General features: G+C 42.3%; 1 protein-coding gene across 1 annotated transcript in view; it reads left to right on the forward strand.

Moving 5' to 3' along the window:
* Positions 1-795: 795 nt before the first annotated feature.
* Actbeta (inhibin subunit beta) overlaps positions 796-27,247 on the forward strand; it is a 59,414-nt gene continuing 32,962 nt past the window's right edge. Inside the window, exon 1 of the mRNA XM_089592534.1 lies at positions 796-1,863. Within this exon, the coding sequence (XP_089448660.1) occupies positions 972-1,863 (892 nt within the window). The 5' untranslated portion in view covers positions 796-971. The remainder of the gene's footprint in view (positions 1,864-27,247) is intronic.

Here is a 27,247-nt window from a genome sequence, read left to right on the forward strand (position 1 = left end):
ACCCGATAAACACGTAGCCACGAGCAGTCCACGCTGGATGCGACGCGTTTCGCGGATCCACGTCAGTAGCAGAGTGCCGTCAGACTATTTAAATGGTGCATCATCATCACCGCGTGAAGATAACTCGTAGTGAAATATTAGGTATACACAGAAAGTGCCCGAGAAGGTCTAGACGTCCCTAGGGGCCCGATCACACCGATCCTCATTTAGGCTAACAAACTGTAAAGTCTCGTGGTACGTAAAATTATCATCCCCCCACAAAAGTACGCAAGTAGTTGTAGATCCGTCAGCAAACGTCAAATCGAACCGCAACTGTGATCCATCGGCCCCCCCCCCCCCCAGTGACCCGTACGAAGATAGCTTTGGGAACAGTATTTCCAAATATAGTAACGATAATTCACCGTCACCACGGGTGTCACGAGTAAACTGTTCTTACCTTCGTACACCTAACTCACAGTATATCACTGAGCGATCCGCGCGTTCACATATGGAGGAAGGACAAGAAGGATAAAAGGGCCCCGTTGGTATACTCGTTTCGTGAAGAAAAAGGGCACCGGAGCAGCAGTGGTCGCGCGAATGGCCAGGCGAACCAACCTTCTGGGAACACAGGGTAGACGCGGCGGTGAGAGCGATTCATCGGTAGCGGCCCCGGCACATTGGTAATGGGGGGCTCGGGCGAGGATGCCTTCTCCCCGTCAACGCAGTCGCCATCATCTTCTGCCATCACATCCTCCGTCATCGCAAACCCCTCCACGGAGACCCAGGCCGTTGCGTCGTTGTCCCACCGCGGGGAGAGCAAGTCACGTCTCCCAACTGGCCCGGACCACTGTGGCACTTTCCGACGCCCATCACCGGCCGGTGCTCGGCCATCGCCGGCGAGGCGGAACGACAGCCGGCTCGTCGGAAGTTCACCGCGACTCGTCGAGGCGACCCGCCCCGAGGGCCGGAGAAAAAGGTGACTCGCCGCCGAGATGCACCAGGCGCCAATATCGGCGGGACTCATCGCTACCCCTCGAGACTCAAACCCACCGTCGAGCCCTTTGAACGCGCCGGCCGGCAATTGCACCGCTTCCACCAAATCGTCGTCGGACCGTCAAAGCCATCGGCGACCGCGCGATCGAGGCCTGTTTATCGTCAAACGCAGCCACGGATTCTCGATCGCTCGGTCGGGATGTTTCCCCCAAAGGCAACACTACGGGCACACGAGCGGCAGCAACGCCGACGCAGCTATGCACCACCACGGCAGCTCGTTGCCGACCACCATTATACTCGTGATTCTGCTAGTCTGGAGTCTGACACCCCTGCCGGCCTTGGCTCGGCAAAGCGCCCACCAGACCTGTCCTGGGTGTCCCCACCAGCAGCACGCGCACTTGCACCGCGGCGACAGCGGTGGCAGCGACGGCAACGGCAACGCCGCAGGTCCCAATGAACGGGGCCCCAGTCCGGATGTCCTCAGGCTGGAGGCCATCAAGGTACAAATACTGCACAAGCTCGGCCTGACCCGGCCGCCCAACGTCAACAAGACGTTGGCCTCGGTGCCGAAGCGCCTCGCCCTCGAGACGATATACAGGGCCGAGGCTCAGCCGCTACGGGACCCCACGCACGACAGGGCGCACCACCACAGCGGCAACGCCAACAACAACTTGAACAGGAACGGGGCGAATAATTACGACGAGTTTGGCTATCCGGTCTTCGATGACGAGTACACGTATCGACATTTGGGTCAGACGGACGGCAGTGGACCGGGGAGTCGGGACGTGCCTCCTTATCAGGACTACGAGGACATGTACAATAGACCGGAGCCGGAGGTGGTGGATGATTTTTACGCGAGAACTTCCGAGATCATATCCTTCGCTGAACCCGGTGAGTGTCTCTCTCTATCACCAACAATGTGCTGCTTTTGATTTTTCTGCTGCGTTATTGTTATTTCTTTTCTTTTTATAATTGTTATTGGATGTTTATATATATATATATGGTAGTTCGAAATGCGTAATACATTCATTAGCGGTGTTACATCTTTCTTATAGTACGCATACCGTATAACTTACGACCAGTAGCGCTATTCAGTTGTGGTTTTTTTTTTGTATCGCGCCATCTGGCGCCATCTCTGCTCGTCTTGATATTTTATAAGTAATAAAGCTTTGGCGTTGAGTAGTTTATATATATATATTTGTTTGTTAGTCAAGTCAGTAATTTATTTAGTGTCTAAACTGCATCCTAAAATTTTTTTTTATTCTAACTTTTGAGGTTGTCAGGAGAATTTTTTTTTAATACTAATGGAGGATCTTTTACATACTCTAATTTTTACATTTTTTAATAAATTAGTAAATGCTAGGCGTATCCAAACTCAAATAGAATTTCAACATAGTCACGTTGAAATAAAGTATTTTCCTGAGAATAATAAAATTGTAATGAACGCTAAATGTTTTGGTCACAATTTTTATACCCAAAGTCATTGATCAAGTTATTCAAAATACGAATAACCTTTTGGATTCAATAGACATTTGTGCAAATGATAAGTTTTATGATGAATTGCTATGTTACCACAATTTTAGTATTAAAACTACGCATTCTAAGCGACATGAAAAATAAATTAACTTTTACGAAACATGGGCACCCTATAGGTATGTCATATAGGTGTACAAGTATATTTTTTCTTGAAAAGCAGTTAGCACCGAAGAAAATAGAACAAGAAAGCTGATTGTACAAGTCAATTCTTGAGTAAAGTTAAACATGGCACAGATAAAGTTTTTTTAATTTTTTTTATTTTAATGAGCCATGGAATATATTTTGCTACCTACAACATAAATAAGTACGCGACTCTTTGAACTAATTGCAATTAAAAAACTGACTACCTTACGCGCTTTGCTACTAATAAATTAAAAATTACATAAATTTCCGAGACAATATTTCACTGTCAACGAAAGCCTCTTCAAGATCAATTGATCTGTAGGGTACGAAAAATAAGTTGATTAATTAACTTGAAAATTAAATTTAGAATTTTATAGAGAAATAAAATTTAATATGTACAGCGTTTAAAGAAGTGCCTTGGACGCTCAGCATAAACTAGTTCCAATAACCACATGACTACTATGGTTGTGAAAGTAAAATTAATACAAAAATAAAATACACGAACAATATAATACAAATACTTGTACAATATACATATACTACTCTAGATCCGTTAAAATTATGATATACACAAATCAGTCATCACCAATAAAATTTCCTAGACGCGATTCATCCCCAAAACCCGAAATCCATACTTGCCAAACGAATGGCTGGTTAAAAAAAAAAAAAAAAATTCTCCTCAATCATGGCAGCAAAAGAAATGAAAAAAAAAAAAAAAAAAAAAAAAAACCAAGCCAAGGGTGTTCCAAATAATGCCCCAGGAAACAAGATTGCGTCAGCTGCAGACAATACGTTCCGGCGTATCCGCACGGGTGGAAAGAAAAGTTAACTCTCTCCCGGCGCGTTGGAGCATCTAAGTCCAGCGCACCCCACCGGCGAAATGTACCCGAGTCATCGTGTCCATTTTTGCAAAGACCGAGAGAGGAAAAGGAAGAATTTATGAACGAGAGCTTGCGTCTGACGCCGAAAGCCCACACACGTCGATCTGCAACAATCACCTCGCGGCCCTCGCATACATACACATACACTGCTTTTTGTAACGTGTATATACCTTGGTCGGATCAACGATGAGACTGCAGATGCCCCGCGCGTTGACGTATATATGCAACGCCCAGCGTCAGACTGATGGTTTCCCTCCGACTCCCCTGTGATTGAGAGATCACCGCATGGTACACTAACCGCGTGATACTCCCATTATTTTGTCTAGACGAGGCTGGTGGGGCTTTTGAAATTCACCTATACTTGATCCATCGAGGCAGGGCCAGGGCTTGGTTTTTCTTTCATATTTTCTCGTTACACTGACAACGTAATAAAATGTTGTGCAATCCAATCGCCTATGACTACGAGAGCAGTAAAGAGCTAACGATGGCTGATATACCTTGCGAACAGCTCTGGAGTACCCAAAGGATGATTAAAAGTGCCTCGTACAATTGTTCCCCTAATCTTCTTTTTTTTTTTTCGACTTGCTACCATGAGCTTTGAGTGCTTTCGATTGTTTCCCATACAGGTAATACACATTTTCTTTCACTGCTAATCCATACTAAAAAGGGGGGGGGGGAGGAAAGCAGCAAAAAAAAAGAGCCACTTCTGACGTGAAATTCTTGAAAGATCTCGACACGCATGTATTATCATACCGTAGGTCAACCGAACCGATCACACCGCTCAAATGCGCGCGTACGTGTGATACTTACACACACTCGATTCCACAAGCTTTTCAATGAATCTTTGATTAGCCGCGCTCGTAACGCGAAAAAGTCATTAAAGTTAATGAGCTATTATAGAGTTAGGTCCCCTCGTATACGTGTGTAGTCGTTTTGCTCGAAACGACGGATAATTAAGTTCGATTGCACTTCCCGGGGATCCTCGAGCGTGACAATTGCTCGCACCTACTTACTCGCGTTGTTCCCGGTAACGCCGAGTCCCATATTACTATACACGTGGATATGTATATATATATATATATATATATATATATATATATATATGTACCCAAGTGACGTAGAGCCACGAGGCACCGATGATAATCGATGCACACGTGCATTAAACTTGCCCTGTACATACGTATATAGAGGCAGTTCAACCCATCCCGGGGCGATTTAGGTGCAAAGTGAAAGCTCATCGCGTGCAGTGCCGCTTTCGAGTGAGAAAAACGCCGTGTGTATCCACCACGAGGGAGGGAGAGAGAGAGAGAGAGAGAAACTTGGTGGGTCGAGGTTTGAAAATAATGTATAAACCATCTCTGCACGCTCCGGCTGCACTTTTCGCTTTGCAGCCCGTCGTTATATCACAGTAGCGAGGATGTCTCTCCGCGGTGGCGGCTCCTCCGTGGCTAAAACGGCAAACCCTGGCCCGTATAACTGTATGTTATTGATGTCGCTGCTGGATGTGGCGGTGGTACGTGATGCCGCAACGCCTCGCGCGCCCTTTTGCAATCGCGGGCGCAAAAAGCCAAGCTTTTTACACGTGAGGCTGTGTATTGCCCCCCCCTCTCCCTCTCTTTTTGTAGGTGCTCCTCGCGCTAATACGATTTATTGTTTCTCTCTGGGCTGCCTACCTCTGTATGGCTTTTCCCTTCCCTTTGCCCATCTTACCCCGGGTGTGTCGTGTACCTCTCTGCGGGCTCTCTGGGCGGTTTTTATCTCGGCGGCTACTCGGGTATATTATGTATTGTTCGTGTCTTTGATAAAAATAAAAAAAAATACAAACAAATACCAAACTCAGGAATGGTTGTGTTCGGTATTGGATGCAAATGCTGCCAGTGCTGGTCGAAAGATGATCATTTCAAACGGATTTTTGGAGCTATTCGTCTTAATGACCGTTTCTAAATTTGTGCCACACATTACACTGTTAATGGCTTCTGGGCATGAGATGTAATTACGATTTGTTGCACACGTTACTTTGTAACGTTCATGAGTATTTATTGAGATTAATTACTGACTCTCAATCGTGAATAATTAAAAAAGAAAAACAATTTATACGAGTATACGTAGGTTCATTGTCCGAGTTAACAGAGAATTTAAGAGGAATAATGATACCAAGGACATGCTTGTTGTTCCCCCAAAATGGATGCATGACAAATGCAGAGGTGCACCTTAAAAATGGTGTCTCAGAAGTCGTTTCAAATGATCGAGCTAATGATCCTCCGAACGAACATTTTTTTCTTGAATGGATTTCGTAATCGATACAATGTCATTTTAGGAGGTAGAGATCCAAGATTGTAGGTATAAAACGAATTCGTGTCAATTTTCGAGATCTCGGAATCCGTCCGAGGTGGGTAATTTACATGGATTTTCACAAAAAATCCTTGAATCGAGCTCTGCTACTAAAAATAATTAATATCTGCTTAAGATGCAAGTGAAACAACCACATAGATTTGGCCGTCGCGAGCAAAGATATTAATGTAATTTCAACGTTAAAAGACAATAGTGCACGTGAACGCAGTAGGATTTTACGCAGGTCAATAACTCAGTTTTTATGTATAGAGATAACTTCAGCCCGAATTCGACACTTATCAGCAAATGACGGAAAGTAATGACCTCGCACAAATTCGACAATCATTAAGAAACCGTACTGGTGACCCAGTTGCAACGTAGCGCTAATTTTAAAACAAAGGCTTATCATTTAGCACCAGTTTCATACGTCTTTTTCTTTTTTTAACTCCAATTTGACGTTTGCGAATGCGAGAAAGTCAATTTTGTCACAACACAACGACCTTTCAGAATCAATGCAACAAAATAGTAATCAGTTGAAATCCAATTGATTGATTGTCTGTCCTCGCGGAAATTTCTACATGTAGGAGCCAACTGAAGAGTATACATATTCCTAAAAGTTTTTTTTTTCCAAGTTAATAATGGCACGCAATTGATTTCATGAAAATCGGTCAAGTCGTTTGTCTACGAATCGAAATGTATATTTTTACGCGAAAGCACGCACGCGCGCATGTATATTCGGGAAAGTGCCCCAAATGGGTATTGCGAGTCATTAATTTTCTCTTTCGAGAGTTTGCTTTCCACGATTAAACAACAATAAAAAATAAAAAATAAAAGCTAGATGCGTACTGCGATGTGACCAATTTATTCATACGTCCGAACGTAATTTAAAAATATTAACATTGAACCAATGAGTATAAATAAAACACATTTACAAATACGATACCATTTTTTTTTTTTTTTTTTTTTAATTGTCAGTGTGATTGGCCTTTATTTAAATTATTTTATCATGTGTATTCGTACATACACTCGATATCTATATAGCAACTCCTCGAGAGTAACTTTATTGTACAACAATCGGTGGTACATTTCTTTCTCAGCTACTGCGTATCTGTAAGCATCGGTGCCACGAGCGTTATTCATTGCCTAACAGCTCGACCTACCCCTAACTCTCCATTTCTGGCCTAAAATTTTACGACTATCTTTTTTTTTTTTGAAGCAAAGGGTGCAGTGCATATAATACCGAAATTTTCCAAACGATCGAACAAGTTCCTTTTAAAACTATTCTAAAATTAAATGTTGCCTTAGAGTACGACAATTTATTTATTTTTATTCGTGCTCACGTAAATTTGTATATTTAGTGTTCCATTAGAGGTTTTCCTCGAAAATCCGAGTGATTAAACTTTTTGCTTCGGTCCTTACTTGTCAGTTTGATATTTTGGATTCAGCGTAACATGAGTTTTGGCAAAATTTCACGATACATTTTAAGGGCAACATTCTCGGAAATAAAAAATTCGTTCAAACTGGCTCGCATTTCGCTCAATACGTTACTTTAGTAAATTTTGTCTCTAAACATCTTTTATAATTAATTAGTGAAAATCGCAATTTCTTTGGATAAAAAAATATTACTATGGGACAAAATTTGTCTTTTGTAAAATATTAAGTCTAATTAGAGGTCAAATAATTTTTAACAATTTTTTGTAAATAAAGTGCAAATAATTATCATGACCCGAAAAATTTTTTTAAGGTTATTTGAACAATTAAGAACAAAAAAGGTCTTATGCAATTTTTCTTTAAAGTTCATAGTTTCCGAGGTATTAATTATTTATATTAATCGCGTTACAAAAGCCTTTTTAGCGTTTTTTTAGAATTTAAGTAACCAATGTCATGGAAACTATTAACTTTCGAAAAAAGTAGCTAGAGACCTTCTTTGTTCCAAGTTGTTCAAATAACCTTATGCAATTTGGTTGAAAAAATTTCTAAACCATTTTTCTCACAATTTTTTTTGATGTGGGCAACATGCACGCTTTTTTATAAGAGACCATTTTGCATAAGAGAGTATGTAAAAAAAATCATGTATAATAATCATTTTTCCAACGAGTTCGAAGGTACGACCCGGACTACCAATCAATACCGATCTGGTAGATACATTTTTCAAAGTGTGTGAACCTTTCACTCGAAATCCACGAGATTTAGATAAACATTATCCATCATCTCTGAAAAATGGCCCAGAGAAAATTAAAATATTTGTTTGTTTACTTAATGCGTTGATACGACTGCAAGAAAGCGTACGACTGGTAAGAAATACATACATGTATACCCTACGGGGTTTTACAGAAACACACCAAATCGATGATTTATCAACAATTCAATGAGGTCTCTTGGATGTACCCTTCATAATTTAATTTCTGACATTAAAAATAAAGTGCCATATCGGATGAGACTGGCTAAACGGTTGACAATAGATTGATGTAATTATGTTCCACATGCCTGCTTCTATTCATATGATGCAATTTAATGATAAACATACATAATAACGCTTTAGTATATAAATTGCATAAAATGATATCAGCCGATTTAACATCAAAATCCCTAGTTGGCCATTCTTGTATCAATGTAAACATCATCATGGATAATTGTGTCTTTACTTTATTGATAATATATTCCTGATAACTAAGTAATAGAATGACGTGCGTCCCACTTGGTAGAAGAATCGGAACTCCATACCCGCTACACCAAAATAACAACTTCTATTATGGAACGGGCAATGTAGACTTTCTACATTTCAGTTAGGGAAAAGAAAAAGACAAAACGGTCGAACTGGTTCAAACTGGTTTCCGTGTCCTATACCACGTATTATGTATTTCTACCTTCGCGAAACATTCCGAGTTTCCATACGATTGATAATCCGTGAAATACACGCAGCCCCCGACAGAACAAAGTAGTCAAAGGTCGTCAGCCCCACCCCCCTCCCCAGCTCCATCCATATCCGGGTAAACGGACGCGGTTCCTCGGAAGAAAATGAGATTGCCCGCGATTTATCCAAATGCAATCTTGCGATCTCCGCAGGTTCACGCACGTTTACAAGGTCCCCCATTCCGCGATTGGAACTCCTCCCCGCCGTTGCGATTGCCCGCAGCGCGGAAGGATGGGTGTGCGTTATTTTTCAAAAGGGCGTTTCGTTCTTCCGCGCAAATCGACATCAGAGTTATATAGGCGATACAACAAACGACGGGGCTTTGTTGCGTTTTGTTTCGGTTGCGCAAAACGTGTGTGTTTTCACGTGTCTAGCGCGATGCGTGTCTTCAATCGTATGTAGGATCGATCATCGCGGCCGAAGCCAATCAAAAGGGATGGGTCGCGGGGAGGTGCGAAACAATCTCGTGGCTAAACTGTGCCACGTTGCATTTATATATACACGGACGCGTGATTTTTCTACGTGGTTTAACAACCTCTGATTTAATAATAGGTACATATGTGTACATCTACATTCATTCTGAGTTTCATGTTTGATGCACGAGGGTAAAAGACAATTCCGAGCTCGGGCTATAGGCTCGTCTGCAGCGCAAGAATATCGCTCTTTTCTACCGGGTACACGTGGTATACATACATCTGTCGACAGTTTGTTACGAAAAATCGGTGTATTACAAACAATAGGTTTTTTAACCAATCAGTTACATTACTTGTTTGAAATTAATTATACGTCGCATCGGTACACGATCGATGAATCGGAGCTATTTTTTTTTTTTTTTTTTTTTATCTTATTAACTTGTACAAATTGTATACACTGTAAATCCAAGTTTGAAACGTGTTATTTAAATTGTTGCTTAATAAAAAAAACGCATTACTGGTGTTTATCGACTGCATATTTTGCCAATCCTGCTAAATCAATTTTTTTTTTTTTTTTTACTGTATACAAGGATGTCACAGAGTACGAAAAAATGATGTTATATCCTGTAGTCTACTCGTGATGATATTTTTTTGCTCAAAATTTGTTCATTCGATAGAGCTCCTCCAACTATAGACACTTTAAGGTCAAATTGGTTCTTGACTATAGCATTGTCCACATTTCTGTGCTATTTCATTGTTGATTTGTAGAAATTGAAACAAAGCCAAAACAAATGTACATCGTACCAAAGTAATATCTTCAATTAAAATAATAAAAACAAAATGCCCTCGAGTCCAAATTTGTGTACAAACGTACAGCTAGCCTAGAAAAAAAAACTTGATTAGCAAATAAAAATTGTGAGACAGGTTGGCTCATGTAACCGTATGCAGTAGGAAATTCATGAAATCGTCCACGCCTCGGGTACCCCAAAGACCCCTTGTATACACGTGATTCAGTACGTAACCATATATAGTTTTGATTATTTAATTATTGGTATAGAGTACAGTTACGTGGATCGTGCATTGCAACACACACCGGCATAATCGCGTGCAAAGTGGCAAGCCAGTCGGGGGCGAGCCCGCGTGGCCAAACGCCCGCAGCCACGTGGCCCCGTGCTCCTATTACGGGCGCGTCGTAGCGATCTCGCGAGTCTATAGTTCGCGGTTCAGCTGTGACCACGAACCGGCCAGCTTCGTACAGGAAAATAATAGGGGCCAGCGAAGCTCTTTCCGCTCTTTTTTTTAGCACAACTTAGGGCTTTCTCTTCAACGAAGATCTTTGTTGATTTTTTCCGCGCAGGGTTGGCTTGCGATGTCGTTCCAATGTCTATGGACAAAGGGGGAAAAAAAAGAAGTATACTCTGGCTATTCTTTTTTCGTATATTTTCATACACTTGAATGATTTTATTTTGCACGTGTACATCATACGTTGTAAAAGACACAAAGTGTGTCTCTGTGATTCTCGAGTTTCGCGGATGGGGGACCGAGTAATCCAAAATGTCAAGTACGTACGAGAAACCCGTTTGGACGAGCTTGTGCAACGATGGAACGGACGCAGGAATAGAGGCCGAGCCCTAATTTCCCGTCTATTTCCATGAGAAGCGAACGAAGAAGGTACCATGCACTCTTACACAGGGCGCATCAAAGTTTTTCCCCCCGTGTCTTATTGCAACACACCGACACCAGTCAAACAAACTGTTGGCAAATTACCTACGTACCGTGTGTGTGTGTATGTCTACAGCGTACTTTTGCTGATCCCATTCCGTCACTACTAGTGCATATAGCCAAAGTACACGTCATGCTTTTCATACAAAGTATGGAGAAAAAAAAAAAAAAAAAAAAAAAAACACAAGACTGCACAACTAGCGCGAAAGAGGGAGGAGGGGTTTTATCGACCAGCGGAACCGGGTTTACAGGCGCGTTGGTTTAGTTTGTTGGTTCAATGATTTGATTAGCGTTTTATGGTGATTCAGGATGGGACAACAATTAACATTTCAGATCGAAACATCACCCGGTAATTTGCAATTGTAATATTCATGTTCAAGTGGATTCTCGAAACAGGTGTAGTATCATGCTAAAGTTTAATTGTTCAACGTAACTTGCCACCCTTTCTTTCTTTCTTCCTTTCTTTCCATGTCACACATCCAAGGTAATGAGACACCACAACACATGTGCTTCGGGTTCTATTCGAGGTAAATATCTTATATCACCGAGAAACGGCATTAAAATTGTTTGGTATTAATCAGTATGTAACATTAGTTGGAACAAAGAAAATGTACCCCATAACTTTATTGATTGGTACAAAACACTTGTCAGTTGTGCAGTACGACGATATTTAACTACATTATAATATTGGGTTACCTTGTTTTGCCGTCGAACCATGTTGTCGTTACCTAATAGTTTCAGAATGACAAACTAAGACATGCGATGGAACAAACATTTGGTCACAGCATCAGTTAGTCAACGCCAATCCACCCAATGTTAGAGGTGACGGAAACTTTACCATAGTTCATTTATTCGTTTATTTTTCTTTACATTAAATCTTTTCACGCTCCACTTAGCTAATTTGCTCCAACTACGCACCACGTAACCCTATAGTGGCAGCCATCAATGATAAAGTCAAGATAGGATAACTCATCACTCCTCAACCACGCGCGAGAAAATAAAATTACCGTACGGACCATATTTATTGACTTTCCGGGATTGTAAATCTCATCCTCCCGATCCGTGCGAGAGCCGCAAACGAGAGGGACAAAAAATCCCCACCAAACGACGTACATATAGGATTAGCCTTCAACCCCCGAACCGGCGATCGGCCCTTTGTCAAGCTTTTATGCGCAACTCCACGAGTCCCGTACGTATTCGAGCCACATTGTGTGTATAGGCAAAGTCCGATCTCCCCCTGTTCCCCGCCAAAAAAAAAGAAAAAAAAAAATCCACCCCCGGTTGGACGGAGAATGGCCCAAGGTAGTCGCGCGCGCGCACACAGAGAGAGCCAAAAAGCTTTCGGCCACAACGGAGCTCCGTGGTACACAAGAAATCTCGTAAATTCGTTTCTTTGCCCTCGCAACAGAAAAGGAGTGTGTTTCTGCGCGCGTACACGAGGAACATCCCCTCTTGGTTTCCTTTCTCCCTTTTGGCTGCCTTTCTCCGTCATTTCCTCTCGAGCTCGCATCCGCGTGTATGGTGCCTCGGACCGGCCAAGCCTGTCTCGAGAACACCGTGTGGACCGAGGCAAAGAGCAAAAAGTTCAGTTAGAGGAGCACCGTGGCGAACCGGCGCAAAACAAAAAAAAAAAAAAAAAAACAATAAAAAGACACGAAGCTCGCTAAGCGCGCCTTTTTGGTGGGTCCCACCTTCGCGATCGCGGGTCCCTCGGTTTGTAGACATACTTACTTTTTCACTTGTGACGTTGTAACAATCTCTTAATTTTTCCTTTGGTAATTTAAATAAATTTTGAGTGGGTGAAAATAATTTCATTCGTATAAAAAAAAAAAAAAAAAAATGGAGATTATCCTAAATAAAGCACCAAAGTATTGGCACCAGTGTATTATTCACCGCACGTGCACAGCCAAGTACATGATTCAATTAGCTAGAAAAACTTACCGCTACCAGCTAAATTTAACCGGCATTTCTTTTTTTTGTTGTTGTTATTGACGAATGTACTTACGTGCAAAAGTACAAAGCTGCTTTCACTATAAGCTTTGCTCGCCGCATAAAATAGACGAAAAACACGAGAGGAGCAGGGGTGCTTTGATGGTTTTTTTGCATACGCGATATTGCCCTTATTTTCTCCCTCTCTTTCTCGGGATTCAACCCTCATAATACATATCGATTCAAATAGACATACTGGTCTATTAATCCTTCGTCGTTAGTGAGGCTGTCTGTCCATATGCATCTTTTTAGAGGTGTACCGTTCACCCATATCTCTCCTTTTTCGCTCCTTCTCAAAGCTATGGCATGCTATACTTGCCAAACTCCGTCAAGTGAACAATAGTGACTCATCTTTGAGCCCCACAATACTTATCAAGACGTTGAGTTGCATCTTTGAATGACGATATGGTTATTCTCGTCTCATCGATACTATTGGCACTTTGGTCCTACCACATCATGTGTTTGGTCAATTTGAGAAAGAAAGGGGTCACTTAAAGGTCAGTTAAGATAAAAATGCATCCCTCTTCAAGTTATTGATCCGCGTCGAATTCTTGACATACCCGATGGGCCTGAAACCAATCAAAGCAGCACGCAAACCATTAAAATCATAACTAAAAATCTGACAACACTGACAACATCGAACTTTGTGGATTGAGGAGTCGTCTGCATCCTGTGACCTAAACACTCTACATATTATACTTGTATATGCTTTACTATGCAGATGGGGCACAGCCCATGGCTTAAAGTAAATATTCAATCAATCTCTATCTATTCCTCTGTCAAAATAAAGTAAATTTCCGAATAAAACAAGTGCCACCCAATATGGTGACACCTAACCGTTGGACATTATTTTCCAAAAGACACACACACACACACTCCTGAGACGTTAACGTTCAGCCAGCCCAAGGATTTACGATCGCTATACTCGTCATCCAAGCCCCACGTATTTTCTTCTCACTATACTCTCAACTCCCTGCTTTATTATTTTACTCCCCCGTACATACAGACCTGCACCATTGTAGCAATGGCTATGACAGCGAAGTGAGCGGGGGATAAAGAAACTGTAATCATACCGAGAGCAACGTGCATAAAACTTCGACTCCAAACTTTTTGACGAGCACGTCAACTTTTGAAGAATCGCTCGGGTATATGTGTATAGATGTATCCATTTTTTGCACTTGTGTACATAGAATACCAAAAGGACGAGAGAAAAAAAAAAAGGAGTAATAGCCCTAACGTGTCGCGTGCACGTGTTTTTATCATTTAGTTTTCATCCCTCCGTATTTTTTTTTCTCCCCCTCCCTAAGTATACTATGGTAGGGCCGATTGATTTACCGAAAATTGGGCGCCAGTTCGTTATCTATTGGTGGTAGACGCGTATATACGTGTATAGGAAAAGAAGAGCTTAGCCACGCGAGACCGTCCACGTGTAACTTTCGCTGGCACTCCAAAAATCTATAGAAATGCGTCTATTTCTCTCGTTTTTTTTTTCCTCATCTCGACGTCATGTAGGAAGGATTAACAACTTTCGCTATTCCCAAAAGTATGGATCCAGCGTTGTCTCGATGCCACGGCCTTTCTCTCGATTTTTTTTTTTTTTTTTTTTTTTTTTTTTTTTTTTTTTTAGTCCTCTCTTTTTTCGTATTTGTACTAAATGCCTATATGCGGAGGAGGAAATATCAGCCAAGGACTACAGTCGCGCCTCCGACACAACATATGTGTATCTGCTGTGTCGCCTCTCACACCCCCCCCCGCCCCTCGTGGATCGGGTCTTCAATTTTGATTTGATTGCAAGATTGGAGTGGTACTGCACGTTAGATATTCGGTCGAATAAATTGACCCTTTCTTTTACTGGCGCGCCGCGTCCGGGTGACTTATACCCGGTGATTTTTTTTTTTTTTTTTTTTTTTACGATTCATACAGTAAAACCACTACAGGCATCAGTTATTGGCTCGGGTTTACTATTTATCGAGCTGCTCTTTTTTTGTGACGTATGTTTTAATTGTGACTTTTAATCGTGTTGAATTTTTTCCTGTCATGATGACCTTACCTACACATCCATTTTTGACGTAATTGTTTGAGTAATTGTTTCAAGAACTTCTCTTAATATTAATTTGTTGTAGCTCAAATCAATGTTCGTTTTATCAAATACTTGTGCTCCTGAAGTATAACAAATTTTGCTTTTAATCAATTCACATATATTTCCATCTCTATCCTTTTTATCTTGGAAAATAAAACAGTGCAATCTTACATTTTTACTTGGCTCTCGTGAGAAAATTAAGAGTGACCGTACAGACATCCCTACTACTCTCATAAATGTTGTACAGCAAAACTAAGGCAAAGCTATGGACAGTACAGAAGAAACTGTGGTTCTTTACTCCAACAACGGTTAAACGAAAGAATATTGAAATTAATCTGCTTGAAGTTTCGAAGGAAAAACTTGATAAAGAAAGGGAACATTTATGCTTGCTCGAGTACCTCCTTAGAAGTTTAAATGTAAGAAAGCTCTGAAATCATACACGAACATTGTGTATACACTTGCAAAGTTTTTTTTTTTTTTTTTTTTTTTTTTTTTTTTTTTTTTTTTGTTCAATGCACTAGTAAAAAAAAACTATTAAATTCATAGCACGATATATAAGGATGGAAATTAGCCCGTCATTCCTACCTATATACCAGATTACAACTTCGGGTGGCACGAAAGCTCGCTTTGTAATTCAACCGGCGAGTTTTATTTGATGCACCGTAAAAACGATCTCGAATAAAATTCAAATTAGTTTCAAATTATTCCCGAAAAACTTCAAACATATACCCTGTACACGAGCGAGTGAAGTAAACCGACGGAACGTTGCTTTGCCTTTCTTATACCTCGGCAATTTAACGCCGCTGTGGAAGAAATCAATCTTGAATCGTGTATTTCGGTATTTTTGACGTGGAATAGCTGAATACGCTAGTGGTAACGCTATGCACTGTGTTCACTACTTTAAATAAAAAAGTGACCCATAAAGTTCCTGCTACTTGTAACGATAAAAAAAGTTATATTCTCACAAAATGTGAAACGTACTTACAATTCGGAAATGTAAGCTTCAATTCTGTTTATAAACAATACATTGGTAAAGTGAAAGCTTAAGGGAATCAAATGTGAGTAAATCGATGTCAATACACGCTAAACAAAAATTTCACTTGTGACAATGTCGTGTACACAATTTCGCGTAGATAATGTGCGATTTGTTTACACGATCCTCTTACTTTCTTACCTCCTCCTTCAATCAGGGAGTTCGCAAGCACGCTGTCCTGAAATTCTATAAAACTTTCCTGTCCAATGCACATCTTTGCTTGGCATCATAAAATCCTATTCTCTACTCCACTGTACCCTACTCATTTTTTTTTATTCGCAGTTTCGTGTCAACCATAAAAAACGAGGTATCTTAAAAATGGATGTCTATTTGCGTACAGAGCAGAAAAATTGATTTTTCAATCACATCTTGAGGTTTGGGTTGCACGTTTGCAGAGTCTAAAAGCTCTTTAACACCTTTAAGAGCTTATAATGTTGAATATTTTGGTGTCTTCTACCAGTAACTTTTGAAACCATTTGGATTTACATCATACCAGAAATTTTGGAGATACTAAGTGAATAACTGTTATAAAGCACTCCCAAAAGGGGTGGGAATCACCCTTACAGGTCAACCCCTAAATAATATATTTTTTACGCATAGTTTAAAAAAAAAATCTTTAACCAAGATTAGCAAATGAAGCTTTGACATCTTGACATCTTCCTCAAAAATGTTTTATAGGGGGTTGATCTTGCCCCTAAAACAAAAAATCGTGCGTTTTCACTGGATTTTGTGCTCTTGTATAAATTGTCATTTAGATAATAGAAAAAACCCTCTATTGTTGTTTTGGACTGAAACTGAAGTCTTCGTCACCACGCATAAAAGTACAGTTAGAGTGAAATAAGGAAAATCCATAGCTGACGGTGGAAAAAAAAAAAAAAAATCAAAAATAATCAAGATAAAAGTCTCCAGTAAAAAATTATATCACCGTCGTGGTTGGGTGGCTTCACTCTGCAATCATAATATTTTTATCGACCGCATCTGACTCGATGAAGAGCGTTCATTTCTTTTTTTGTCAGGGCAATTTTCATAAAAAAAAAAAAAAAAAACGAGATGCGGCCAATTCTTTAAAATTACTTTTACGGAAAAAAAAAAAATAAAAAAGTGCCAGGTTTGAGTCCAACCTTTTTTGTAACTCCATCCACACCGGGCAAAGGACGATATGCATTCAGATAATTTTTTTCACAAAGGATAACACGAGATCGACGCACAGGTTGAGCGTCCATTTGTATAGTGACATTTTTACGACTCAACACGGAAAATAAAATCGACGAGTTTCGAAATCCGTCGTGTCGCACCGAGAATTAATTCAAGGAGGAAATCACCAATCATAAAAGGGAAATGCGCTCAAACTCGTGCTAGGTATACCGGACGCTCGAGAAAAGAAAAAAAAAAAAAAAAAGGCGATCAACTTTTTTCATTCGCACGACTGCAGGCGACCGTCGAATGAACCTGCCAAGAGTCATTTACCCCCTTCCTCGCCTCCCTTCATAATTATGTGTCCTATATCTCCCCCCGTGTCTCTTTCAGCTGGCGTTTATCATTACGCGCGACACCAATACTTGCGTAAGTACACACAGACATATACAATTACATGTGCCGTTTGACGCTTTTATCGTTAATACATCTTTTGAGTGATGATTAGTAGTTTGCGCTGTGCATGTTGAGCTTCGAGTGATCCGCCAATGACGTAGTTACGGCAAGCAATGGATGTTGGTACTCATTGTTCAAAAACTCACGATGCCGAGTAAAAAAAAAAAAAAAAAAAAAAAAAATCGTAGCGATAGTTGGCATGAAGAGCTTATTGTTGTCGCGGTAGTTCCGACGATTCGCTTGTATTGTTGTTTCGATGGAAAAAGTACAACATGAAAAATGATATTGTCAAAAGGTGGCTTGATTATCCCCGAGAGACAAGTCACCCGAGAAACGAATGAAATTATTGCTCGTTAAAAACGCTTTTTTTTTCGTTACTGATTGCTCCTAGTATTTATATATTATGTCTGCGCGACAATTTCAATGCAATGGATGTCCATAAAATCAACGTAAAGTACGTAAACGTGAACGAAAAAACGGCAAGACACGCAAGGTACGTACACGCAACCCATGCACCAGGAAAAGGAAAAAAAAACTCACAGAGACACCACAGATAATTACCCTACCCAAAACACACACACGCGCACATGCATCACGTACCTACACGGCTGTAGGTGCAATGCAAACCCCATACGTATCGACATTATTATCCAAACGATGGCCATATAACTGGCTCGGGCGCAGTTTACGGAGCAGTTACATTACGCGCACCGTCAAAGGGCGGGGGTGGGACACGCGCAAGGGGGGGGGAAAAAAAGGGCAGTTATGCGTCTCGTAGCTCCCTCGGCGGATATCTTGGCGACCGAAGGCCCCCCCGCGTATGCACGGCTATTCTTTACTCGGCTCGAAAATCGCACACTTACGCACGTTATTACACCAACCAGTTTATCGGAGCGAACGGACAGCCCGTGCCATTACAACGGTGCACCGTGGGTTATATCGTCCGACGGCACTGCTTCCACTCAATCTGCCAAGATACGAATGCTTTGAATTTATCCTCGGGGCCCCCCTGACAGGCACAATTGTCCTCGTCGTTCCCGTGTCTGCGCCTTCAAACGGCCTTTTTACCCGTTCGGGGGGAGGGTAGGGGTAGCCGTTAACCCTCTACACCTACACCCGTTCGGCAGTTTCTTATCCCACCCCCTCCCTCCTGCACGCGTGCACGGAGAGACATTGTTCCACGGGGGGGGGGATGGACGCGGGGCATGATGAGCGAATAAATGTAACGCAACTGCCCATCGAGCGCACATATATACACGATATACTTTTCTGCTTGTATATCTCGTGTACGACTAGCAGCGACAGATAGAGATACATACACTGGTAAGTGGGTTAATGGTGTCTTTGAACCGAACGATTGTGTATGTGTGTGGTGGGTGTACCTACGCACTGGGTTTTTCGCGGGGCATGCGACCGGGGGATTAGCGCCGTTCGTTCGTTTTAGTGCCTCGTGGGGGGGGGGGGGGTGAAGGATCGCCGGGAGTTGTCGACGGTTATCGATACGCTTCGGGAAAATCGGTTTTTTCGTCTTTTCTCGGGCTCGTGTCCGTCGTTTGTCTCGGGATAAGCCACGAGCGTGGCGCTCATCACGCGCGTGCGTGCGGGATGTGGAAAACAGCGAAATCGCTCAACACGGGGAGTTTGATCAAAGGTGATGGGCCAAGGAAAGTCAAAAGAAGAAGAAGAAGAAGAAGAAGTAGAAGAGAGAGTAGAAAAAGGGGCAAGGGGCGGGGGGTCAATAGTGGAATCGAGTACCAAAGCGGCAAAAACAGGATATAAGTTGGGGGGTACTTGAAAATCTTTGGGAAGGTCACGACATCGGGGGGGGGGGGGGGCTGATGGTCCAGGATGAGATGAACTAGTTTGGAAGATAGTTCGGAAAGGGGCAGGGTCGAGCGGCTCTGCGAGCGCACGTACCACCACCGCAGACACTTTGGAAGGGGTGTAGGCAAGAGAGAAAGAGAGAGAATAATCTTTGGGCATCGATTGCGCCTCGGCCAGCGCGTGTCTTGTTCTTTTCCCTCAGTTGTTATATCCCACCGACGACGGAGCGGCTCTGCTCGACATTATATGGCTGGTCAGCTGTGCGTGAGAGTCATTTGGTCTCTGTAAGAATTTTCTAGCCCATTTAACTATTCTTGGATGACAACGGAGACTTTACTTTGATTTATGGCTCTTTATCGAAAAATTTCGGGGCGTTTTACCGATGAATCGCACATCGTAAGAGCTGGTGGGTTACACGTGATATTTGGATAAAGACTTTTTTCATTTTAAAGAAAATATTTACGAGACGTGTAAAAACCCAATGTTTTTGAGCCCTGAAACGAAGATCCTTTAAATACAAACAAAAGCAAAAGTAAAACATAATTTTCACGGTTCATTTTTGGCAAAACGTGATGGGTAGGGGGACTCTCACCCTGAGTAGTGAGAGGTAAGGGGATCCACGTTAATCAAGTATCCCAAAGAAAATGGATGCTTGGAGGATGAAGGCATGTAGATGATTGCATTAAAGGAGAATATCGCTAAATTTTTTGGCTAGTGGTTTTGAGGATGAGTAATTTTTTGAAGTGCAAATTGTCTGTATTGCACATTTTTTCTTCCAATGAAAAATTTTAAGCTTATAACCCTTACGTGGATTACTGAATCTAATAATCTATACACCGTATTCCAACGCAACAAGTTTTCTAACCCCCGAGTAAAAAGACAAAGCTTAAAAATCTTACGTATAATATGCAATAAGTAAAACCTTTATACCTACTCTACTTGATGTACACAAGTTTTGAAACTGTGTATAAATATTTAAATTCAGAAAAATACTGTCACACAAGTTTTTTATTTCCTATTCTCTGTAACACGAGATTTTTTTTATCTTCATATAATTATAATCCCCTTCAATGATAGCTCTTAGACCAACAGTTGAAAAGCGTGATCTATCTCTTAGAGACGACCAATTGTAAGACAACCTTTTAGGCTTCATTAATTTTATGAAGCAAACAGCTTTTCAACTTTGAAAATTTTAAATATTAAACTCGAAGTGCCATTTGCCCACGCTATACGTCCAGACATGAGATGTTAATGTTCAGGCCCATCTATAGAGTTAAAAAAAAACTACTTAATAGCAAAGTAAAAAGACGAAAAAACAAACATCGTTTTCAGATCCATCAGTACGTGGGTCAGAAGTTGGCATCATTGCAGTCACCATTTTATGAAAATCTTTGAAATTGAAAAAATGTGCCCTTCGATCTGAAATATTCTCATGTAACTTAGTTATCAATATATCAACTTTAAAATGCTTTCTTTATAACTCTGCTGATTTTCTGAGTAATTTCTTGATTTTGATGATGAAAGCCATCCATGACCGAAACATAAAAGCTCCAAAACCCACCGCCTACAAAGACACCCCAAAAATGACACAGGACATGTACGATCACGACGCGGATCGGCCCAACAAGGCCTATACGACCACGCAATCGAGACCAAAGCTGTCAAACGCACACCCCAACGTAAAAAGCTCCATCGGGATGACAGCGCAAAAATGCGCTCATATTCGCAGGACGACGAAATCGCAGAGCAAAGAGACAGAGAGCGAAAAGTGCCGGGCGCGCTCTCAACGCGCCGGGTTCGTTGAACCCCCGGCCAAGAGATCGCTGTTCGAAAATTCGCTATCTCGTCGCACCCCCTTCCCCCTCTTCTTCTTCTTCTTCTTCTTCATCCCTGTCCTCCTTTTCTTCTTCTTCTTCCACTTCTCTCCTTCTCCTCCTCCTTCTCCTGCGCAACTATACTGTCCCTTGTACCGGTCCGCAACTACGCCCGTGCCACCCCAGCCCCGACAAAGTCTCCCACTCGCGACTTATGGTTTCGCGGATTTGTAGCGACCATCAAGCGGACCGCGCTCACTCCAATCAACGCACCCTGCCAACACATCCCCCCTCTTCCTGCATCCCTCTCTCACACCCACTCCTTTCGCTTCGAGTATCGTTCCGTCTTTCCTATATGTGCTCCTTCCTCCCGAACTAAGGACCAGCTAGGCACATGGGGGGATGACGAAACGTCTGCCTGGCCCCCCTCCCCAACTGATAATTCTACTGTATACGCTTACCCCCCTCCCCGCAGCCGAAATCGAAGCAAACCGCGAGAGCAAGAAAAAAGCGTCATCGGGAGACTTTCATCTCCGTCACGTGCACACAGCGGCCTTCTCGGTCTTATCTCTGCAGAGAGAGAGAACATGGGAGGGGGGGGGTGGTTCTGCAAGACACGGAAGTGTGTGTGTGTGAGCGTACCCTATAGTCGAGAAAGAATCGGACCGAGTGCGTCGGAATTTTTCCTGGCTCGCGTTCCTATCCGCTGTTTCGGTGAACGTGTGTTCGCCGCGTAATGCACGAAAAGAGACCGCCGGAGCTTAGAAAGCGAGGAAATGCACGTACGTGTACTTGTACACGCGCGCGCGTGCTGTGTCTCTCTCTCTCTTTCTCCCTTGGAGGGATGCGAAAAGATGAGAGAGAGAGAGAGCTATACTAATACAAAGGGGAGTAGCTTGTAGGTACAGGATTTTTGGGTACCGGGGTGTCGTGGTGTGTACGTTCTGAGGGAAGGGAAGCCATAGGGGTCGAACTCGTGCTGGATGCACCACCACCACTGGTATAATATGTATATACGTAGCAGAAAGCGAGAGAGAGAGAGAGAGAGAGCCAGTCGGACGGATAGGACTACTGGCGCCTGTGCTCAGATCGATGCACGTGGCTCCAGCTGGGCGCCGCTCTCCTCTCTCGCAGTCGTATCCCTCCACATCCCGCTTTTATTCCTCCTGCTGCTCCTCTCGGCTACAACTTCTCTGCCCACCCCCTCACACCGGGGGCTACAACAACTACTATCGCTACTAGCCTGCTACTACTATCATAACCCTCCAATCCCCCCCCCCCGTTCTCGTTCTCGTCGTCGGGCTTTCTTTCTCTTTCTTGTACTAGTCGTCGCCGTCGTCGTATATAGCTCTGTGTTATATATGTTCTTGCTCCGGCGTTACACGCTCGCGAGGAATCGAGGAGCACAGCCCGAAAGGGAGAGAAAAGGATTCGTCGTTGTCGTCGTCGTCTCTTGCCACCCCCACCCCCTCCCCCGACACCCGCTGCTCCATCCGCTACACGCCTGCTAGAGGCTTTTTCCGTCCGCGTGTTTATACTCGGGTAAGTACGATTCAGCCCTCAATTTTGGACCCAAAGTGTCCGATCGAGCCCTCGTGTGGACTCGTATCCGCGAGCTTCGTGAGATCACAGGTGCGTCCGGGCAAGAACCTTATACGTTGGTCCATCAATGTCCACTTTGTAGGCAACCGCAGCCTGTAGAGGCTAAATAGCTCACCGTGGGGTTGGGCAAACGAGAGGTTTCGGTGTGTACTTATGCTCCAGGCCTGCGGACGCTGAAATAACTCCGATTCAAAGGGATGTAGAGGGAGAGAAATTTCAGGGGGGGGAGGGCGCGAAAATTCATCTTGCGTCTGGTCACGCGTGTACTTATTTCTCTCTTGGTCGTCAAAGACTCTGGGTGCAGCTATACACCCCTGGCGCGTACATTCGGTCTCTCAGAGAGAATAGCAAAACAGAGCCAAGTAATATCCGCGCGTATTTGCAGTCGCAAGCCATAGCCACGAGATTCGTAACGCATAGACCATTGCTTTTTTTTTTTTTTTTTTTTTTTTTTTTCATTTCCACCTAGCTAGCCTATTTCTTGTCTGGTCTCCTCCTCTCTTGCTCGCGTATCAAGATCCCCTCGCATCTATATTGCAGCAAAGGGTCCGCACATACGCGGCGAATCACTCGTACTTACATCTTAGAGAAGCTCCGGTAATGACGAAGCTCTCTTGCCTTCCTCCCCTCTCACCCACTCCCCTAAGATGGCTCTCTCTCTCTCTCTCTTTCTGTGCACGTTAGCCAGAGCGCCCGTTTTGGGGTTGATGCCGCAAAAAATACACCAGGGGAGGGAGTGGAGAAGCGACGACGCGGCGGCGATGATTATTCTTACGAGCACGAGAGCCTGATGAGAATAACGTGCCCTCTCATCCTACTTTCGTCGTCGTCGTCTTCTGCCCCCCTCCTTCTGGGCTCTCTTAATTTTTGAAGCTCCGACCGCGCTGTACGCGAACTTTTTTTATGGCACCTCTTGGCTGCTTCGATGCTTTCATTTTTATTTTTATTTTTTCATTATTACGTTTTTACGAAGCCCTCTTTTTTTGCGGTCACTTTTGTTTCTTTTTCATCGAGAGTGCTCGTCGTGATTTATTATTTTGGTCTCGGGTTTCGATGAATGCCGGCGATTTGAGGACAATTCCTTCCATACCTGCCCGGCATGGAATACGTTTTCTAGAGTGTGGGTGAGTGGTTATCAGACGTGCTGCGAAGACATACCACAATCGTTGACCAAGTTTTCAAGTAACACCGCTCAAGTCGTTTCTGTCTATTATAATTGTTAATCGAGCACCAACCGGAGATCATATCGATCTTCAGTGCAATATATTTTGTACGTATAATGTGGTTCCTTTGCAAATTATTCATTCAACCAATCATGTCCTAATTTTTATTAATCAAAATAACTTTCTCGTTCTTACAAGAGTCTGACAACGCAATGAACTGGGCACATAGATAATCAAACACTAGATGTGAAGTTACCATATTTAACCTGTTAATTGTAAGTTTAATGTGATTCTTGTGAATCTAATTAACTATATAACTAAACATAGATGTTACATGAGAAAGGATTGAATAAATGAAATGCGTCTGACCATGCAAAGCAAGTATCTACTGGTTACTTGAATAGATTAAAAAATTTATGTGAAATCATAAAACAAATACTTACGTACAGACGAAAAACTATTTTGAACGATGATGTCCAATTGACACAATGTTGATTTTTAACTAAAATTAAACGTGTCTGACCATACCAGGCTTTAATCTACTTGTGCTACTTACAACGTTGTGTATGTAGAATCAAATAATAATTAGGCATAACATCAGTATAACTATCGAAATTTTTTATTATTTATACTAGATTGATTCGAAACACAAATTCTCATTCAACTCAAGTATGTCTGACCATATCAAGTATACATTTACTTGTACTACTTACGAATAAAATGCATATTTACGGAACGCGGAAACCATTGCCTTTACGACATTTTCTTAAATGGGAAAAAAGAGAGGATGAAAAGTAATTTGCTAACTAGTAATCCAACTCTGACACTTTAAGACATAGTATGCTGTCTTGTCTCTTATCAAGTACAACTATGGATTTGAATGGTGCAAAATCGTGGAATTATATTGGCAGTTACAAAAATTGTCATGTACCTTAAAATGATGCTATTGAATAGATTTAACGTAAGTGTTCATTAAATGTGAAGTAAAAACATATTCGTTACATGAGAAAGGATTGAATAAATGAAATGCGTCTGACCATATCAAGCCTACATCTACTGTAGCTACTTACATTTAAAATATATGTGAAATCATAAAGAGATACTTATTTATAGACTAGAAATAGTTTTGAACTTTTGAACGATGTCAAATTGACACAAAAATGATTATCAACTAGATTCAAACGTGTCTGACCATCCCAGGCTTTCATCTACTTGCATTACTTGAAGCTGAGTTTCATGGAAGACTAAACGACCTTTAGGCTTGTTAGAAATTTAATAATAGGAAGATCTGGATCTGAATGATTAGTTTTGAATCTATATTTAATTAATCTAATGCAAAAAGTTTAAATTAATACAATGTTCTAAAGTATGTCTGACCATACGTTGATGCACCTACTTGTTACTGTAGTTATGAGTTGTTGCTTTACGAGTATATAAAAATCATAATAACGATGGCTACAGGTTAGGAATGGTTAATTCAAGTTATTCATTGGTTTTTATTACTCCAACGGATATTCCCAATAACTATTAACGCAGTTTGTTATCCCATTCTTTGCACAACGATTAAAAGTAGCCATTATCTATATGACCATGTATACACAGGCGTTTGGGAGCAGAAGCACAGTCTTTTGATTGTAAACCTAGTTTGCTGATTAAAAATATAGTCAACCACCAAGTAATTTAAGAACAAAAACTAAATACAATGAAAAAAACACATTGTAATATTGTCACTTCTCCGTTCAATTACACAAAAGTCTAATCACTTCATTTAAATAAAATTAATGATAGGAAAATTTCTTCTGTTTATTGCTTTCTGGTATTCGATGATGTGTTAAATCGACGTGTGACTATTTTAGTGATATATTTCATCAGGATAACAAAGGAAAAAAAAATGAAAAGGAGATGAAAGGGAAGGAAAAAACGAAACAAGAAGGAAGGAGCAAGTAGCGGAGGAGAATGTGCACAGCAATGGCTTGGTGCGGGAACGAGGAAGCGGAGGGAAGTACAAAAAAAAGCGCTTTACAAACACGTTCAGGGCCCGTGCCGCATGAATGAAGCGGAAGATAAAGAAAAAAGGGGAAAAAAAGAGGGTTTAGGAGTGGGAGAGTATCACCCTCCTACCTTAACAGGGTAGCAAGTCCGTAGACGGCGATGGAGATGGTGCAGCGGAGGTCCGAGAGGAGGAAAGTTCTTCGCACTCTCTTGAACGTGTAGTAACTCTTAGACGATGGAGGAACACACCCATACGTATTCATGTCTTTGCAAAGCAGTGTGCCAGTAGATGCAGGTGTACGTACACACTAGCTACATATACGTATTCTACTCCTCCTTTTTCTTGCACGCGCTATACATATGCTAGCCTGTCTCGTCGGCCTGTCTGAAGTGCCTGAAATACCTGCGGCTTAATCCAAGCTCGCGCAAGGAGGAAGCAAAGAAGAAAAGCAGGGAAGAAGAAGGGGGTGGGTCGCTCGGGCTGCATGAATCTCTCACTCGAGTCGTGTGTCTCGTGTACGTGTGGGTAGCTGCCACTGAAGTCGTGTGTTTGTGAGTGGAGTAGAGCGTTGTACACATTAATTCTTCTCTCGCGCGCTCACACGTATACGTGTTACCTGTACTTACGGGAGAGTACCGTACCGAGAGAATACGGTGGTGTTGGAGAAGGTACGTGTGGTAGTAGCCGTAGGCGGTGCATGCCTGAATTTTGTCTCGCGCGCGTCCCCCCTCCGGAGCCGAAGCCCCTTAACGAGCCACCGAAATGATTGCTTTGAAGGTGTTAAGCAGCGCGGCCACTCGAGCCTTGTCCCTTCCTCCCTACTGTTCTTACCCTTCTACCCCCCCTTCTAATGGTGCAAGGCTGGTAGCGGATGCTTGTTAAATTATGCACCAGACGAGGTGTGAAAATCACGAAGAGAGCCCTCCCTCGGGCCCTACAGTGCTTCCTCTTCCACTTTCTTCTCCATCCCCGGTGTGCACACAGCCACCTTAAACGAATACCAAGCCAGGGGTGCTGAACAATATTTTCACGCACACCCCCCCTACCCACTCTCTCTCTCTCTCTGGGTGGTACTCACGGACTTGCACTTTCAAGCCTCTGCAGCTTCACTTCTCGCCTGCGCGCTTCCTTTTCTTTTCTTTTCACGCTTCCGTTCTTTATTTCTTTCTTACTTACCTTCTTCTTTTTTTTTTTTTTTTTTTTTTTCAACCCCAACAATCGTACTTTTTGCGTGCCCCAGCGAGGTTATTCTTTCGAGTGTCGAGTG

Source organism: Copidosoma floridanum, unplaced genomic scaffold (assembly GCF_036245765.1).
Source record: "Copidosoma floridanum isolate Cflo_tuat_1 unplaced genomic scaffold, Cflo_Japanese_pri ptg000019l, whole genome shotgun sequence".
Classification (NCBI taxonomy): domain Eukaryota; kingdom Metazoa; phylum Arthropoda; class Insecta; order Hymenoptera; family Encyrtidae; genus Copidosoma; species Copidosoma floridanum.